This window comes from Canis lupus, chromosome 24 (assembly GCF_003254725.2).
Source record: "Canis lupus dingo isolate Sandy chromosome 24, ASM325472v2, whole genome shotgun sequence".
NCBI lineage: Eukaryota > Metazoa > Chordata > Mammalia > Carnivora > Canidae > Canis > Canis lupus.
This window is the reverse complement of record NC_064266.1, coordinates 13697902-13715255: the sequence shown is the minus strand read 5'-3', so window position 1 is coordinate 13715255 and position 17354 is coordinate 13697902. Positions and strand designations below refer to the sequence as shown.

Sequence of the window (17354 nt, the reverse complement as noted above, 5' to 3'; positions counted from 1 at the left end):
AGGAAGGAAGGAAGGAAGAAGAAAAGAGGAAAGGAAAAAGAAAAGAAAAAAAGAAACTATACTGATGGATTGGACACATGGCATGAGAGAAAAAGGAAGCTAAGGATGATGTCAGTTTTGATGAAATTGCACTTCTTGAGATGGAGAGCCAATTAGGAGGAAAAATCAGAAACTTGGTTTTAAACATAAGATTCATAATAGTATCAGTCCAAAGCAGCAGAATAAGTACAGGTGTGGCCTGCTATTTGTCTTGAGATACTATGAAAATGATGGTAAAGTAACATAAATATACAGTGGTGTAAAGAATGAGATAGGGCACTACGAGATGACATATTTCAATAAGTTTGCAGAAGAAAATGAAGAGGAAAGTGTGTGATGGAACAGAGTCTAGGTTCCATAGAGAACTGTAGCCAATAAGGTCACTGACCCACTGAGTGTCAGTGGAGAGAAGACGCTGACTTGAGAACTACCAGCCCAGAGGAATAGGAAGCAAGACTTGGGAATAAAAGAAGGGCAAAGAATTAAAGGTTATGGACAAAACTATCAGCCCCTCCACCTCCTCCACTTACTCTGCTTTAAGAATTATTGAATACCAATTACTTCGCAGACCAAAAAGCTGAGAACTTGTTTGGTTTTTCTGTTTGTTTGTTTTTTGTGGAAGTGAACAAATTATTAGAAAAAATCATGGTAGCCAGCATTGGAGTCAAGTATCCAGAGTAAAGCTCTTCTCATTCTAGAATTTGTGAGTACCACACCGTAGTGGCTGGCACCCACATGCCTACCCACAGGAGAGGTCTGCAAGCAGGTAAATCTCACTCACATACTCAGAGCTCCCAGTTGGCCCTTCTAATGTCCGCATTCAAAAATGTGAACTAGCATCAAAATGTCCACAGGCTATTGAGAAAGCCTACACTCTTGATTGATGAGGGAGGCCAAGACAGACAAAATAAGAAATGATGATAGAAGATACAGGGATAATCAAGAAACAAATAAACAAAAAAATTAAAACAGGAACTATCTTCAGAGAGAATTTTAAATATATTCATAAGATAAGAACAAGATGCTCTGAAAAATAGGCAGCAAAAATAAAGTGGGTTTTTTTGGAAATAAAAAATAAGATAATGGAACAAAAGCCAAATTCTACATAATGGTAAGAAGAGATGAAGGAAATCTCCCAGAATGGGGAACCAAGCAGAAACCACAGTGAAGGCAGAAAACAAGGAAATGTGAAAGACAAAAAGATGAAAATAAGAAAGAAAAGATAAGGGGCGCCTGGCTGGCTCAGTGGGAGAAGCATGGGACTCTTCATCTCTAGGTCATGAGTTTGAGCCCCATGTTGGATATAGAGATTGCTAAAGAGAGGGAGAGAGAGAGAGAGACAAAAGGTAAGAGACACAGACAAAATCAACCTAAAGAGTGTAGGAGAACACAGAAGACAGGAAAATATGAAATATATATTTCAAAAAGTATATATAAGAGCTAAAGACACTGTCTTAAAGTTTAAATAGAAGGTACTGGAATGAATGAGTTTCAAGCAATATGAGTAGAAAGCTGAAAGATATTAGATTAGTGTAAAAGGCTTTAAATTTCTTCTCTTCAAAAGAAAACTAAAGTAAAAGAAGAGAAAATGTATAAGAAAAGTATGGGTTTTTTTAAGATTTTATTTATTTATTCATGAGAGACCAGAGAGGGAGAGAGAGAGGCAGAGACACAGGCAGAGGGAGAAGCAGGCTCCATGCAGGGAGCCCGATTTGGGACTCGATCCCAGGACCCCAGGATCACACCCTGGGCTGAAGGCGGCACTAAACTGCTGAGCCACCCAGGCTGCCCCAAGGAAAGTATTATCTAAATATAAGCCAGCTAAAAGCATACAGATATTCAACAACTAAAGGAGGAGCCCAAAAAGGATGTATGTTATGTTGGTATTAGGAATGTTCCCTTTTGAAAGTCACATGGTTTGTGGTATTGGAACTGTAACAAGTATGATAATCAGAGTCTAATATGTGACTCTGCAGAAAGTTATATTTGCATTTTTGTAAAATTATGTAAAATTTTTATTTTATCAGTTTTAAACTTTTAGAATCAATTTATATGCACATAATTGAAGTTAATTATGGAAACTGGACAAGATAAAAACATTTCAACTTTGATCATTTTAAAAATAAATTTAAGCTAACAGGAGTTGGAGATAAAAGGATTGGCAGGTAAATGTCTTCCTCTCAGAGAAGTGATACTGTCTTTAATTGGTGAATTAAGAAATGGCTTAATTTATGTTGCTTGAGATTGTAGAGGTGTCGGGGAAGAAAGAGCAGTGGTTCACAGAATTCTATCAGGAGGAAGGAGAAAGGGCAGATGGGAGATGGAATAGGAGATCAGAGCTGGATATTGATAGTTAAATTCTAAAATTGGTCAATCAAGAGAAAGCCGTAAAAATAGATTATTTAGAAATATGGATTAACCCCCAGGAATTTAAGAATAGAAATGCTGAAAATAGTTGTCAAGAAGCAGAGCTAGGGTAAGAGTATCACAAGTGATCATTGCTTTTTGTTGACAGCCCCTCTGAACAATTTTTTTGAAAACCTATGTCTGTGTTTCTTTGATAAATAATAAGTTTTTAGATTGCTACCATTTACTAAGTGTGTGTTGTGTCTGTCACCAATCTAAACATATAATATGAACTGTCTCCCTTAGTCGTCACAACAGCCTGTGAAGTAAGTCCTGTGATTTTCTCCTTTTTACAAGGTAAACGAATATTGGACAGGTTAAAAAAACTTGCCCAAGATGATTCTATCAGGCAGGGGTTACATTTGGCCTTGAGTAATAGAAAATCAAACCAAACATTAGCTTAGATAAATTAAGGATTTTTTACTTGTTTGCTTTTGCTTCCCCCCTCCCCTCATGCAGCAGGAAGCCTAAAAGTAGGCATTTCTGGCTTCGATAGAGGGACTCAAGGACAATAAGGCTGGGACCCTATAGTTCCCATGGTCATTTCCTCATAGATCAAGAGGCCTCTGCAGCTCCAGCCATTGCATGTGTGGTCCCAACAGCAAAAAGAACGGAGCCTCTATATCAGAAACCACATTTTCCTCCCAGACTTCTGCTAACATGTGGTTCCTCATGTGTCACATTACCACTCTAGCTGCTGAAGTTGTTGGAAAATGCAAATTTTTCAATTATTATATATTGCTGGCCTGAATAATGACAGGTTTCAGTGATGAGAGAAAGAGAAAATGGATATTAGGTAATCCTGAGCTGTGGGTCCCACAGCTAAGAGCAGAGTGGGGTCTGCAATCCAATAAGGTTTAGTTTTACATAAACTAGCAAAAGCATCAATAATATGAGGGTCTCTAAGAATCATTACATAAACTAATGGCAGTATTTTAAGATTAAATTAGGAGACAAGCACAATCTATATTCAAGATTCGCCCTTCCAAAGGCAGTGAGAAAATGAGCAAAAGGGAAGCAACTGGAGCCAAAGGCAGAGTCATTCTGCCAGTGGGGGAAGGGCTAACAAACAGGCTAGAGTCCTTACCAAGGGTCAAATACTCCTCCATTTAAAGGGAAAGAATCCAGTTTGTAAAACGATTGAAAATAAAGATGGGGATATAATTACAGTATTTAAAACAAATTGACTTCCAAATGAGAAAATTATATTTTAGCAGAATTCCATAGGTTAAGTTATAACTTAATGAGGAAGTACCTGTGTGTAGTTTACTAATCACATTTCAAGGAATGCAGTTTGAATTTTGTCAGATTTCATTTAATGGATAAGCAGCACCACCTTACTCCCAAGAAGTTATGATTGCTCCTTTTATTCCACTTGACGTACATCTTACCAAGAAATTAGCTGGATTATTTTTCTTTAAAATTTTTTTCACTTGATTTCTTCAAACAGAATTACTTCTTTAACAATAAACAATGCTATCGATTATAATTACAGACCCGCTCACATACATTTGCTGTCTTTAGTACGCAGCACGCCAGCGGATTCAAACCAAAGTACTAATTAGCATTGACGCTGCTAGGCTTAGAAGGCATTATAGCAAGTGTTTTCATAAAGTGACATGAGGCTTTTGGAAAGAACCATTTCAAGAATATGGCAGGTTGATATGAAAGCCATGGAAAGGAAGCTTTAGAGGTTTTTTAGAAGGGCACTCGATCAACATTTTCTCAGCTGTTACAAATGAGCGATGACTCAGGAAACTGGCTGGAAGGGAAGGAGAGTGTTCCTCAGCTGATGCTCAAAATACATCTTGAGATTGACAATGGTATAGCTGAAAACCTCTCATCTTGAGAACTTTGCCAGAGCAAACATCTTCCTCTTTTCTTTCACATGCTGCTCTTTTCAGAGGCTTTATGCTTTTCCCTTAGAAAAACTCTCTTAATATTCATTCTAACTTGATTTTTCCACATTAAAGTTTTCCCATGGAACAGGGGAATGTCAAGAGGTGTTGGAAGAAGACTAGGGATATACTACATCTGTTACCTCCCAAAATATGGATCCTTGCACTGCCACATTTTGCAAACTGCACTCTACAACATGTGAACTCTACCTTAGGTCATCGGATACTGTGTACTACAGCAATCACTTAGCTGCAAAAAGATAATTGGGTAACAGTTCTTCAAGAATATAGCCCAAAGTATAAAGCAAAGCATAAAGCATGTCTATGAAGCCAATATAGATGCCCTAAGCTCTATTCCTAAACCTTCTTTATGTTACTAATTGGAGAGCCTCCTCGGCCCAATGCTGTACACAGTACTCTGAGTTCTTATAACTTATTCCAGCATGGTTCAAATTACAATCAGAAACATGTAAAGTGATCATCCAAAACCCTGTAGCCAAGAATGGTGATTGAACACCTATAACAATGAAGAAGACATAAAAATTAATTTCAAAAGGCATTAATTATAAGACATGGATATAATTCTCTTTCATTGACACATTCATTCATTCATGAAGTAACTCAAGTCAAAAGTGTGGATTTATTGCCCATTTCATTTTATAAAAGAATGGGACACAGAGCTATGAGATTCCACACACGTTATGAATGACACATCCTTTTCTTCCATCTGCTGTTTTCCATGATACTCCTGTGAATGGATATATGCAGTGTTTTTATTCTCTTCCATCCTTCTGCTCACTGCTTCTCCCCCAGTTCCAATGATTTGGCCTCTTGGATACTGCTGGGTTCTTACCTGACTAAGCTTTCTAGATGTAGACTAATCAGAGACTTTTGCCAGGATTTTTCACACATGACTATCTCTGGTGGGTGAGAAGTGCCATGTGTAACTTTTGGTGTAGTGACCATGAGAATGAAGCTGATCAGTGAAAAAAATATACCACCAGGTAAGATAGAGCAATGGAAAAGCAATAAAGAAAATCCCCTTTGCATTTAGGCCCCAGGTTCCTGATGTCTTATATTATACCTTTTTTTTCCTGCAGTTTGCTCAATTTTTCCTTCAATTACAGGAAATCTCCAGTGTCCCTGAGAAATTCTATTTCCCAGGCTGGTTTGAGCTGTGCTTCTGTCAGCTGTAGCTTAAAGGCATTTGAATCACATAGTCTTTTGGAAATAATTATGCACCCTTTTTTGATATTACATCTTTTGAGTAATACAGTTTTCTGTCCCAGTAGTGATTATACTGGGTCCTAATATTGCTTCCTGGTTTTTGTTTTGCTTTTAACTATATATTTTTGTTTTATTTATTTATTCATGAGAGACACAGAGAGAGAAAGAGAGGGAGAGGCACAGGCAGAGGGAGAAGCAGGCTCCATGCAGGGAGCCCGACACGGGACTCGATCCAGAGTCTCCAGGATCACACCCTGGGCTGAAGGCAGGCGCTAAACCGCTGAGCCACCAAGGCTGCCCAGTAACTATATTTTATTTGACAACCATTTCTCTCTGAGTATGAGATGAACATTTTGACTATAAAATATAAGCCTTTCATTGCCACCTAAAACAGAAACTGTACCAGAAGTTTTACCAAAATTCAAAATGCTCTATGTAGTATCATAAATGCAGTGACTTCTCCAACAGTCCTTTCTGCTTTTAATGAAATCGTATTTATAACTCATAGACCATCTCGCACAATGAAAAGACTCTTTACTGTACCATTAAGACAAATGGTTAGTGAGATGAATTCTGATGCATGCCAGTAGGGAGAGAAATGTGCTCAGCCAGGCAGTGCAGCTCTACATGAACAAGACAATGTTCCTTCTTACTCAAGTTCCAAAGTGTTAACTATTTATGAGTGGAGATAATGGGAATGACACTGTTACTGCCGATGGCAGTAGGGGTTTGCCAAAAAATAAAAAATAAATAGATAGCTATATAAAATTGTTAGGACCAAAAAAAAATAAAATAAAATAATAAAATAAAATAAAATAAAATAAAATAAAATAAAATAAAATAAGATAAGATAGTTAGGACCTACATGTGTCCCACAAATATTAACATGTCTTATATAATATTATTTTTTATTCCAGAAACCTTTTAAAAATTAATTAAATAGGGATCCCTGAGTGGCTCAGCGATTTAGTGCCTGCCTTCAGCCTAGGGCATGATCCTGGAGACCTGGGATCAAATCCCACATCAGGCTCCCAGCATGGAGCCTGCTTCTCCCTCTGCCTGTGTCTCTGCCTCTCTCTCTCTCTTTCTCTCTCTCTTTCTTTCTTTCTCTCTCTCTCTCTGCATCTCTCATGAACAAATAAAATCTTTTAAGAAATTAATTAAATACAATAGATTGAGAGATTGAGGCTACCAAATCGGGCACTTTGGAAATACCTGCTTTGAGATTATTATCATTTGTCACTCCTTTTACTTTATTAGGGTAACCATGGACTCATAATTTCTTTGTATATCCAGTATTCCTTTTTGAACTTTTTTCTTTCCCAAAGAACTCACTGCATAAAGACATGTTTTAGAGGGCAGAGGCCACATTCTGCTTCTTCTCTGTGACACCAGCTGCTTGGTATCAGGTCACAGCCATGGTCTTGGTGGGTGCTTTGCACGCCACAATGCTCCAGGTGCCATTTACAGCATGCAGCCACTGTGCAGCACTTTGTTTCTATCGATAGGATTGATACTAACCACCGTCCTGTACTTGAGCTCAAATCTCAAACAAAAACTGCCCCACTCCTTTTTTTCCCCCACATTTCTCCCCTTTTCATAGACAATGAACACAAATATCCTAAAGGAGAAATGTGTTAAGAATGTTAACAGGAAATTTGCAGGAAAAAAAAGTGGAACAGCCCCAACGTATATAAAATGATACTCAACTCTGCTGGTGAATCAAGGATGCCAATTAAGACCACTGCAAGATCCCGCATTGCATCCATCAGATTTGTCAACATTTTCTGAAAGCTTGATAATAGCAAGTGAGAATATAGTAAATATGACAAAATGCAATCTCTCCTACACTGCCAATGGGAATATAATGTCCTTCCCACTTTGGTGAGCAAGTATCAGCATGGTACTGATGAAGATAATATGGATTCTAAGAATTCATGATACTCACCCTAGAAAATCTCCCAGATGTGACTTAAAGCAACAGGGAATACATTTGTGCAAACAAAAAAATACATTTCTTCCTTTCTTCTGAAGAAAGAAACCATAAATTGTTCATCAATAAAATAACGCATTAATAAGTTATGCATTCCTATAGTAGAATAGCATAATAGTTAAGATTAATTAACTAGATCCATATGCAGAAGCAAGGAAATATTTAAGGGTATAATGTTGGTTGCCAATAGTCATTGGCCAAAGATGTATAGAGTATAATATGATTTATGTACCATTTTAAATATACATGGGTCCATGCCAGGGACCAGCAAACTATTTTCTATAAAGGGCCAGATAGTAAACGCTTTGCCCTTTTGGCTCTGTTGCAGCTACTCAACTCTGCCATCATAGCCTGAAAACTGCCACAGATAATACGTAAATGAACAAGTATAGCTGTATTCCACTAAAACTTTCTTTACAAAAACAGGTGACAGCTTGATTTAACCCTCAGGCCTTAGTTTGCTGAACCTTGATCTATAACACATGAAAATAGATTTGATATTGATAACTACCTTTCAAGATGGAACTTGCTCCTGGAGAAAGGGAGAAGAATGAAAACAGGGAGAAGCACAGCATAGAATTAATCTGCACTGCAACATCTTAAGGATATATTATTTTTTAAAAGGACTAAAGTAAATATGGCACTATGTTGACACTTGTTACATTTTGATTTGTGCTAGTTACACTGTTTTCTGTATTTCTAAGTGTAAGAAAATACATAATACTGAAAGAAAAGAAAGGTAAAATAAAGACATTAAAATATTAAAGGTAACATAAATCAGAACAATGGGAAGGCGAAACATCTTCTATTTCAAAAATTCTATTTCTTCTAGTAGACTCTGTCTTTGTCTGTATATCCCTTGCGGTGACAAGTTAAGCCAAGAAGTTACAAGGTGTGAATGCCAATGGGAGAAATTTCTCTCTGTTCTCAGAACTACTCATCATAGTCGAACTGCTGGATGATTGGCATTTGGATCTAGGGAAAGGTTTGAACATGTTGTGATTGGATCTCTCTTTACACTGGTCAAAGCAAGGGTGAATAAAAATCATGACCTACCTCTATCAAAGTTCCAAGTCTTTAGACCTGCATTTTGTGATTGACCTTACCCCTCTCTCCATCTTATCTCCTCTAGCATCATCATGATAGCATGCTATTAAGATGTTTACTTCATAAACACCAGAGTTTGATTCATCATCATAGTACAGTGGTAAGGTGTACAGATTCCAGCAGCAAATGTCCTGGGTTCAAATCTCAGGTGTGTCTGTATGAGCTGTATGACCTCATGCCAGTTATCAGATGCCTCTATGCCTCAGCTTTCTCATTTATACAAATGGGGTGTTAATAACAGAATTTATCTCATAGAGTAGTTGTGGGGATTCCATGAGTTAATTGCCAAATGCCTAGAACAGTAACTAGCCCTTAGCAAGAGCTGAAGCAGTGTTTTCTACAGAATAAAGTTAAATGGACTTATCTTTTTTATCTTTTGAACTGTATGAGCCACCCTAAAATTTTCTAGAACAAAATGACAGCATGCATGGTATCTGAGAGTACAGGGTTTAGAGCCCAAGAAACCAGTGGTTTAGTTGTTAAATACCTGCCTTTGGCCCAGAGCATGATCCTGGAGTCTCAGGATCGAGTCCCATGTCAGGCTCCCTGCATGGCCTGCCTCTCTCTCTGCCTATGTCTCTGCCTCTCTCTCTGTGTCTCTCATGAATAAATAAGTAAAAATCTTAAAAAAAGAAAAAGAAAAGAAACCAGTTATTTAATCCCAAATTATGACTTTTATCAGCTCTGAGAATTTAAGTTTTATAAGTGCTTTGAAACTTTGAACCCTCCTCTGTAAAATGAGGCTAATAACAGCACCTACCCCCTGGAGAATTGTTATAAGAACTAATGAAGTTATTGGTTGCAAAAGACTTAGGTCAGTGCATAGTAAACACTCAAACAATACCTCTGAGAGTAATTGACAATTGTGAAACAATTGTTGGCAGTATTAAGCAAACACATAGATCCTGTGCCAAGCATGGTGGAACTGAAATGACTTTAGAAATAAAAGTGCGTTAACTTTGCGGCAAGGTAGGAAAACTTAAGTGTTTATAATGGTGTCAATACTGGCATTTCAATAAGTGCACCAGAACCTCGTGGGGTGAGGGAATTGCAGGAACAATTTTGAAGATCTTAAGACACAAATATGTACATTTAAACTTCAGATGAAATTCCATGGAAGTTGACCTTCAGATCTATTTTCTCTAATTCAGGTCTCGGTTGTCCCCTTCATGAGAAAAGGTGGATCATAAGACAGAAAAATGTCATTTAAGAAGCTTCAGGTTTGAAATAGTAGAAGCTGAGCCAACCTTGGTGGCAATCATCAGAACCTTGTCTATGAAAGTAGAAAAATAAACCCTCTAGATTAAAATTAGAAGCTGTCCTTCCAGTGCCAGACTCATCAGGGCCCAGCATTGGATTTATGAGAACCCTGTCAGGGTGGCATCAGTATATCCTGCAGCAAAGCATATGCCATAATCTCAGGATGAGCCAAGGCTGCTTTAAGCGGCGCTGGCCACAACTTTTCAGCCATGTCATTCTTAATGCAGCTCTGAGATTTTTTTGGTTATTCTAAAACAAATAGCCAAAATAATTTCTTTATTTGCTTGGGGAGCAAGCAGACAAAGAATAGAATAATATTTCCTAAACCAGGTCCTGGCACACCTTGCTACTCAAAATTCTGATCCTGGCCCAGCAGGATGCTCAAACAAACGTTAATGTGCATAAAAATATATGGATTTCTTGAAAAATATGTGGATTCTGAGTCCAAAGACCTAGTGTGGAGCTTAAAGTATTTCATTTCTACCAAAATTTCCATCAATGCTGCAAGTTTCCTCTAGAACCTTGCTACTCGTAGAGTGGTTCAGTAGACTTCCCTTGGGAAGCACATTCTCTGTCCCTTCCCCAGACCTCCTCAATCAGCATCTGCATTTCAGCAAGACTTTTGCCCTCTATTGCCCCCAGCATTTTCTATGTAGATGAAAGTTTCAGAAGCACTGCTCTAGCACATATGGGAATCTATTCCTTCAAGACTTTGGTTGCACAGTGTAGCTACTTCTGGTACCCAAAAGTCCTGAAATATGTTACCTGCTAGAGCCAGCTCTAGCAGTGCTCTCCCCATGTCCCTTCCAGTCCTTTTCCACTTTCACGTACAATGCCTTGGTGACTTTCACTTCCAACAGCCAGGACCCTTGTCTCTTTGTTGGCTGCTCCCTCTGGATGTTGGGACCCAATTTAGCTACTATCAAGGAAACCAGGAAGTGCCTGGGGATTTCCATCCCCTCCAGAAGCCTTTAACCAAGACTAATAGGCACCGGGATTGCCACACTCCAGTTTTCTCGTTCTTCATCAAAAACTCAACTTTGATGTGTGGTCTTTGTCAAGATAAAGTCAAAGTTACCATCTGCCTTCTTCCTTCTACACTTCTACTCTCTGCCTTCCTACCTTCCCAGTCCTGCTTAGTCCCCTATAAAGTTGCCAGAAAACACTTCATTTTAAACCCATTCCTCATAAATCTTTGTTTCAGGGTCTGCTTCTGAGGAAACCAAAGTAAGACACATGCTGTTTTAGCTCAGTGTTATATAGACTGAGACCAATATCCAACAAGAGTTAGGTGATTTCTAAAGTTCCCTTGGTCGATACATTAGTCCCTGAATCTTTGATTTAGCCTGGGTCAGATCTTTTGAACATCTCAAAAAGGCTGTAGGAGGCCAATGAATTCTAAGAATTCCATACTTGGAAATTTAGATGCCCACATTCTCAGAATATGATGAAAATAAATTATGCTTGACTTGCTTAATGAGCTGTGGCTGTGTGGTAAAGGTGGCAATGATGCTGCCCTTCAGCTGGCTTTATAAAGGACCCATACAAAGAGCCAAGGATCTAGAAGTCCAGCACTGACCAAATGCTACAGCAACATCCACCAGCTACCTGTGACTATTAAGTACTTGGGAGGTTGCCAATGCCAAATGAGATGGTCTGTAAGTGTAAAATCCATTCTTCACTTCAAAGACTAAACACATAAAATACATATAAAATATCTCAATTTTATGTTGATTATATGATGAATAATATTTTTGAAATATTAGCTGAAATAAAATATATTATTAAAATTAGTTTTACCTGTTTATTTCTACTTTTTTCATGTGCCTACCAGAGAATTTTAAATTATGTACGTAACTCACGTTGTATTTTTATTGGGCTGGATATAATAGGAAACTTACCTTTCAAACTAAAAGGTGAGACCCAGTTAAATTTCTGGCTTTCACAATACTTATTTCTGGCGTGGAATTGGTCCCCAGTAAACATGCAAAATGGTACATTGCCCTCAATTACAGATGCTTTTATCAATGCATAAAGTTGCATAGGAAGTATCTAAATTTGACCCTTAGCTCAGAAAATATTATACCAGAAACATATTGTAAAACTAGGGCTAGCAGTTATTATTCCTAGTTTTAAATGATCAAATTTGAGGAAACTTATTTTAAAGCTGTTAAAAATTATTCCAATGCTCTTGCTTATACATAAAGTTCAGTGGTCAGTTATTTTGCTTCACTCACAATTATTCTGTGCTTCGTCTTCCAAGTCTTCCACCAAAAATATATAGAGTTCAAGGCCCCCAAAGTTCTCTCCTAAACTGAGACAGCTTCTTAACTGAGTTCCTTCTTTTTGGTTTCTCAGCCTCAACTCTATTCTCTACCTGGCCACCAAATAACTTCCCTAATACACAATCCGGCCTCAGGTGTCCTCATCTCTCACCCCAAAACTTTCAGTGATAGCACATTTCTTGCTAAATTATCTCTGAATACCTCAACAAACATTAAATGCTCTCCATACTCTGCCCCCAATTCTACTTTTTCTCATCGCAACTCCACTCTTTTATCCAATCTGTTTTAGACTCCTCCCCATTCCTTCTAAGTCATACTTTGCGTGCTTACCTCTGGTTCTTCTCCCAGACAGTTTTCTTTGCTTAGAATTCCCTCTTTCTTCTTTCACCACTGTATACCCCAAGTCCTACCTCAAATATTAATATCTGGTATAATATAATATCTGGTATATTATCAACGCCTTAAGTCAGGAGGCAAAACACAGAAGACCAATAAAACAGCAGAAGTCACACAATTAGATGGAAATGCTGTTGAACTAAAAAACTTGGTTTCTTAGGTCTCATGTCTTCTCCTAAAGAACTGGGGAGGGGTGTGCAAATGTTAATTTCATGTTCAAAACCACTCAGAATGTAGCTTCAGCTTTTGGTGTGGATTTGCTCTTTTCCATTTTCTTGGAAGCCAAGTGAGATCACTGGTGAGTGGTGTGAGGTAGGAATTGCGATTAGGGGAGAAGTAAAGGACTGACAGAATTAGGGGGAGGGAGAGTGTGACATTGTGACTGGGACTGGTTTCAAGAACTTCTAGAACTGTAACATTTAAAAATTCCCTGTTATAGTTGCTTTGCCTTGAGTAGTAAAGCAGGAAGATTACATTTGAAGGAGTGCTAAAAATATTTTCGATTTTATTTTCGACTTTTCTATAACTCTTTAACTCTTTATAATGCTAGGAAATTAGTAAAAAGTATTTGGTTCCTGAAAGGCAACATGCCAGTTTCCTATCAGTAGGCATTTTTAGAAGCAGACAAAATTTTGTTTATGTCTAAAGAATAGTTCCTTAGAAAGGAGAAGTCACTCAGGGACGTGAATTTAATTATATCATTTTTATAAAAGAAGAAGGAGAAGGAGGAGGAGGAGGAGATGGAGAAGAAGAGAAGGAGAAGAAGAAGAAGAAAAGAGAGAAGGAGAGAGAAAGAAAAAGAAAAAAATCCCTTAGGCATACAAATTGAACTAATTTGCCTTCCTGGTAGTCCAGCTAAAAACATGTGTCTAATGACTGTAGAGTATTTAAGCTAATGCAAGTGTGATTTACATCTTTCAGGAATGGACAAATGAGGTTTTCAGTTTGGCAACAAACCTGCTGGCCCAAAACATGTCAAGAGATGCATTTCTGGAAAAAGCGTAAGTAGCTCTAATTTTATTACTAAGGGTGTTGCTTCTTCTGAGTCAGTTTCCTTTCTCCTTTGTGAAGTCTTTTGTTTATGCTGCACTGGCTTCACACATTGGTAAACACAAACTTCCCTTTGGGATTTGTTAGAGAACTGATACCTCCACTGTTTGGAATTGGAAAACTTCCAAGAAAGATCACTCTTTTCCTCCAAGCTGCACATCCGTGTTAGGCGGAGCTGCCCTGAATGTCAATGCCTTTGACACACAATAAGGAGACACGTCCAAATCCCGACAGCTGTGCTCAGAACCAAGAATTATTAATTTCAGAGAGGCCCCCGTTTCTACATATGCCTGTGTCATATCAATTATTAATCTGACAAAGGGAAAGAACAACATACGGTACTCATTTCTCTAGAGTCTCAGATCTGATAGATGCTATAATAACTTCCCTGCCTACCTAAATCAATAGACTAATGTCCTGATTCCTGCCCTTAGACTAACATCGCAGAAAGCGTTAGTAAGAAAAGAGAAAAAGATGTGGAGGAAGGCACAGAATGAAAAGGAGAAGGAAAGAAAAGCAAAACAGGATTACCCAATCACTCTGGAATTACAGTCTTTCTAAAAATAATTTGACCAAGGAAAATAATGATTTTTGCCAGATGAGCAGCAAGGAAGGCTGGCTGTGTTCACTTTGGAAGCTATGTATGTCCAGGAGGTTGGGAAGCCTTGAAATCAAAACCACAAGCAGAAACATTACTAGGTGGTCCTCTATTTTATTAACTTTCTCTTTTCCCTCTTCTGTCAGGCATACCCATTATTCTAGACCAAATGATACCAGCCTACATTTCTTTCTTACTCTTCTGTGAATTGCTTTTACTGTCAGTACTTCATTGGTCCTCACTTACAAGTTTTTTCATATGATCATCTCCTTTTTTAGTTTGTCATCTTGAGGACCCTTCTAATGCTTCCCCTTCCTTTCTTCTTTCTTTTTACTGACTTTGACCTTAGCATCCCTCATCTAACAGACATTTCTAGAACATTGGTTTTGCCAAGTGGTATTAGTGGAAGGGGACACAGAGATTAAAAAAAAAAAAAAAAAGATGTCTTATCTCAAACATCGCATTTTATACTTGGCTAATCATTATCTATTGCAAATGTCCCTTACCAACAAGCATATCCCTATGAATAGCTGCTATGGACGTTCTAGAACATCCCTTTTGATAAATATGTAATAGGCATTTCTGCTACATATACCTCTAGATGTGGGATTGATGGGTCATATGCAGTTTCTTAACGTGGTAATCCCAGTCCACACACTCATCAGCAGTGTTGGTAATTTCTATTGCTGTCTCACTATCCACATATCCTATAAGCAATCGAAGAGATAAATGGGTAGTTATACTGAAACATTGGAATACTTTGCAATGAGAGTGAATGATCTACAGCTATAAGCAAAAAATGAGGATGGATCTCAAAAACATATTATTGCATGAAAGAAACCAGACCCAAAAGAATGTGATTCCATTTATATAAAGTGCAAAACCAGCCAAAAAGAATCTATGTTGTTTAAAGTCATAATAATGATTCCCTTTGTGGGCCTGGATGTGGAAAGGGGGCACAAGAGGGGCTTCTGGGATGCTGCTAAAGTGAAAAGTTTCTATTTCTTGAGCTGAGTGCTGATTGCAGAGATCTGGACAGTTTGTTAAAATTCTGCAAATGAATTTTAAAATATGCACGAGCCCTTTCCTATGTATTTTACTCTTTAATAGACAGCTTTATAAAGTTTAAACACTTGTTTTTCTGTTTCTCTAACAGCTATACTAAGCTTAAGCTGCAAGTCACTCCAGAAGGGCGCATTCCTCTCAAAAAGTAAGCTATGGGAGCATTTCCCAGTCAGTGTTCATGTTCTTTTCTCAAAGATTTGACTCTGTGCCATGGCTCTGTTTTGTTTCTCTACTGGCCCAAGTGGAAGCATAAAAATGCATGGTAACCCCATTCTCCTTCATGCTCCATATTCACAGGAGTGCAGCTGGTTTCCTCATAGAGATTTTCCTGTGGCATCATTTTCAAGAAACAACAAAGCAGGAAGAGGGGGGAAGAGGTGGGGGAAACTTACTGTTAAACTTAAAAGGCCATTTGAGATTCCGATCTATTCTAGGAATGGTAACTGGGTGACTTCAGTGCTTCTTGCTACCAGAATGATGCTAGCCTTGAAGGAGGGGCTGCAAACTCAAATGTCAACAGAAACCAGGCAGGGAACTTACGTGATGAAGCAGGCCAGGAGCCAGAACTAGTGTGATGTCCCATCTAGAGGAGACAACAACAGTTCAACTCCACCATAGTCCTTGTGGGATTGGTGGGCTCTAGGCACTAGATTTTGTCATATTTTAGTAGAACCCATAATTCAAACTCTTATATTCAATTCTATCTTTAATATAATGCTTAACACTCTATTTATCAATAAATTGACCACTTTTTTATTTGATGTAGAATTGATACACATAAATTTTATTTTTTAAAACCAAATTACTGGGCAGCCCCAGTGGTCCAGCAGTTTGGCGCCGCCTTCAGCCCGGGATGTGATCCTGGAGACCCTGGATCGATCCCACGTCAGGCTCCCTGCGTGGAGCCTGCTTCTCCCTCCTCTGCCTGTGTCTCTGCCTCTCTCTCTCTCTCTCTCTCTCTCTCTCTGTGTGTGTGTGTGTGTGTGTCTGTCATGAATAAATAAATAAAATCTTTAAAAATAAAATAAAAATAAAATAAAATAAAATAAAATAAAATAAAATAAAATAAAATAAAATAAAAAAACCAAATTACTGGGCAGCCCAGGTGGCTCAGCAATTTAGCGCTGCCTTCAGCCCAGGGCCTGATCCTGGAGACCCGGGATCGAGTCCCACGTCAGGCTCCCTGCATGGAGCCTGCTTCTCCCTCTGCTTGTGTCTCTGCCTCTCTCTCTCTCTCTCTCTCTCTCTCACGAATAAATAAATAAAATTTTAAAAAAAATTAAAACCAAATTACTGACCAAAGAAAACGCATCCTTAATCTTCGACCTTTGACTTACTAGCTCACAATAGACTACTGCTAATTATGATGTTAAATTACTTTATTAATAGTAGTAATTACTTGTTTATTAATAATATTAATAATGCATATCTTTAGCACAATAGATATCAGTAAGGAGACAGTGTCATCAAGGATGTATTTTAGTGCTTAATATTAGAGGCTACTTAGTGCAATGTGTTTTAATTGGGTCATCACCTTTGCCTTGAAATATTGATTTTACATTAAACATTTTGAATTTAAAAAACACATACATAGATCTTTTAGAACATACATGCAGATACATGGAGCAGTGGGTATCTTGAATGACAAAAAGGCCTGATTCAATGGGATACCTTTGGTTGGTGTCATTTATAAGTGTATGACACAGATCTCTCTGTTGTGATTTCACTTCACAGCATATACCGCTTGTTCTCAGCAGACCGGAAGCGAGTTGAAACTGCTTTAGAGGCTTGTAGTCTTCCATCTTCAAGGGTGAGCATGTTGCTTTTCTAAAATTAGCACTACTAAATAGCTGTGAATAATTACACTGAAACATAACTTGCCCCCATATTAGTCAAACACCTTTTTAAATTAAGAAGACCATAGGACTTACTTATTAATATTTACAATCTATCGGGCTGCTCTAATTTTATTTTCTTTCATTCCCATAAGCCCAATATTTTTATCTAGATAAAAATTTGTTCTTTGTAAA

At 38.0% G+C, this 17354-nt stretch overlaps 1 protein-coding gene across 2 annotated transcripts in view; it reads left to right on the top strand.

Annotated features, from left to right (window-relative positions):
* Positions 1-17354, top strand: part of PLCB1 (phospholipase C beta 1) — a 670476-nt gene that overhangs the window by 435930 nt on the left and 217192 nt on the right. For both annotated transcript variants that reach the window (XM_025469336.3, XM_025469337.3), the window contains exons 5-7: positions 13533-13612; positions 15416-15469; positions 17059-17134. In XM_025469336.3, coding sequence (XP_025325121.1) covers positions 13533-13612; positions 15416-15469; positions 17059-17134 — 210 coding nt within the window. The remainder of the gene's footprint in view (positions 1-13532; positions 13613-15415; positions 15470-17058; positions 17135-17354) is intronic.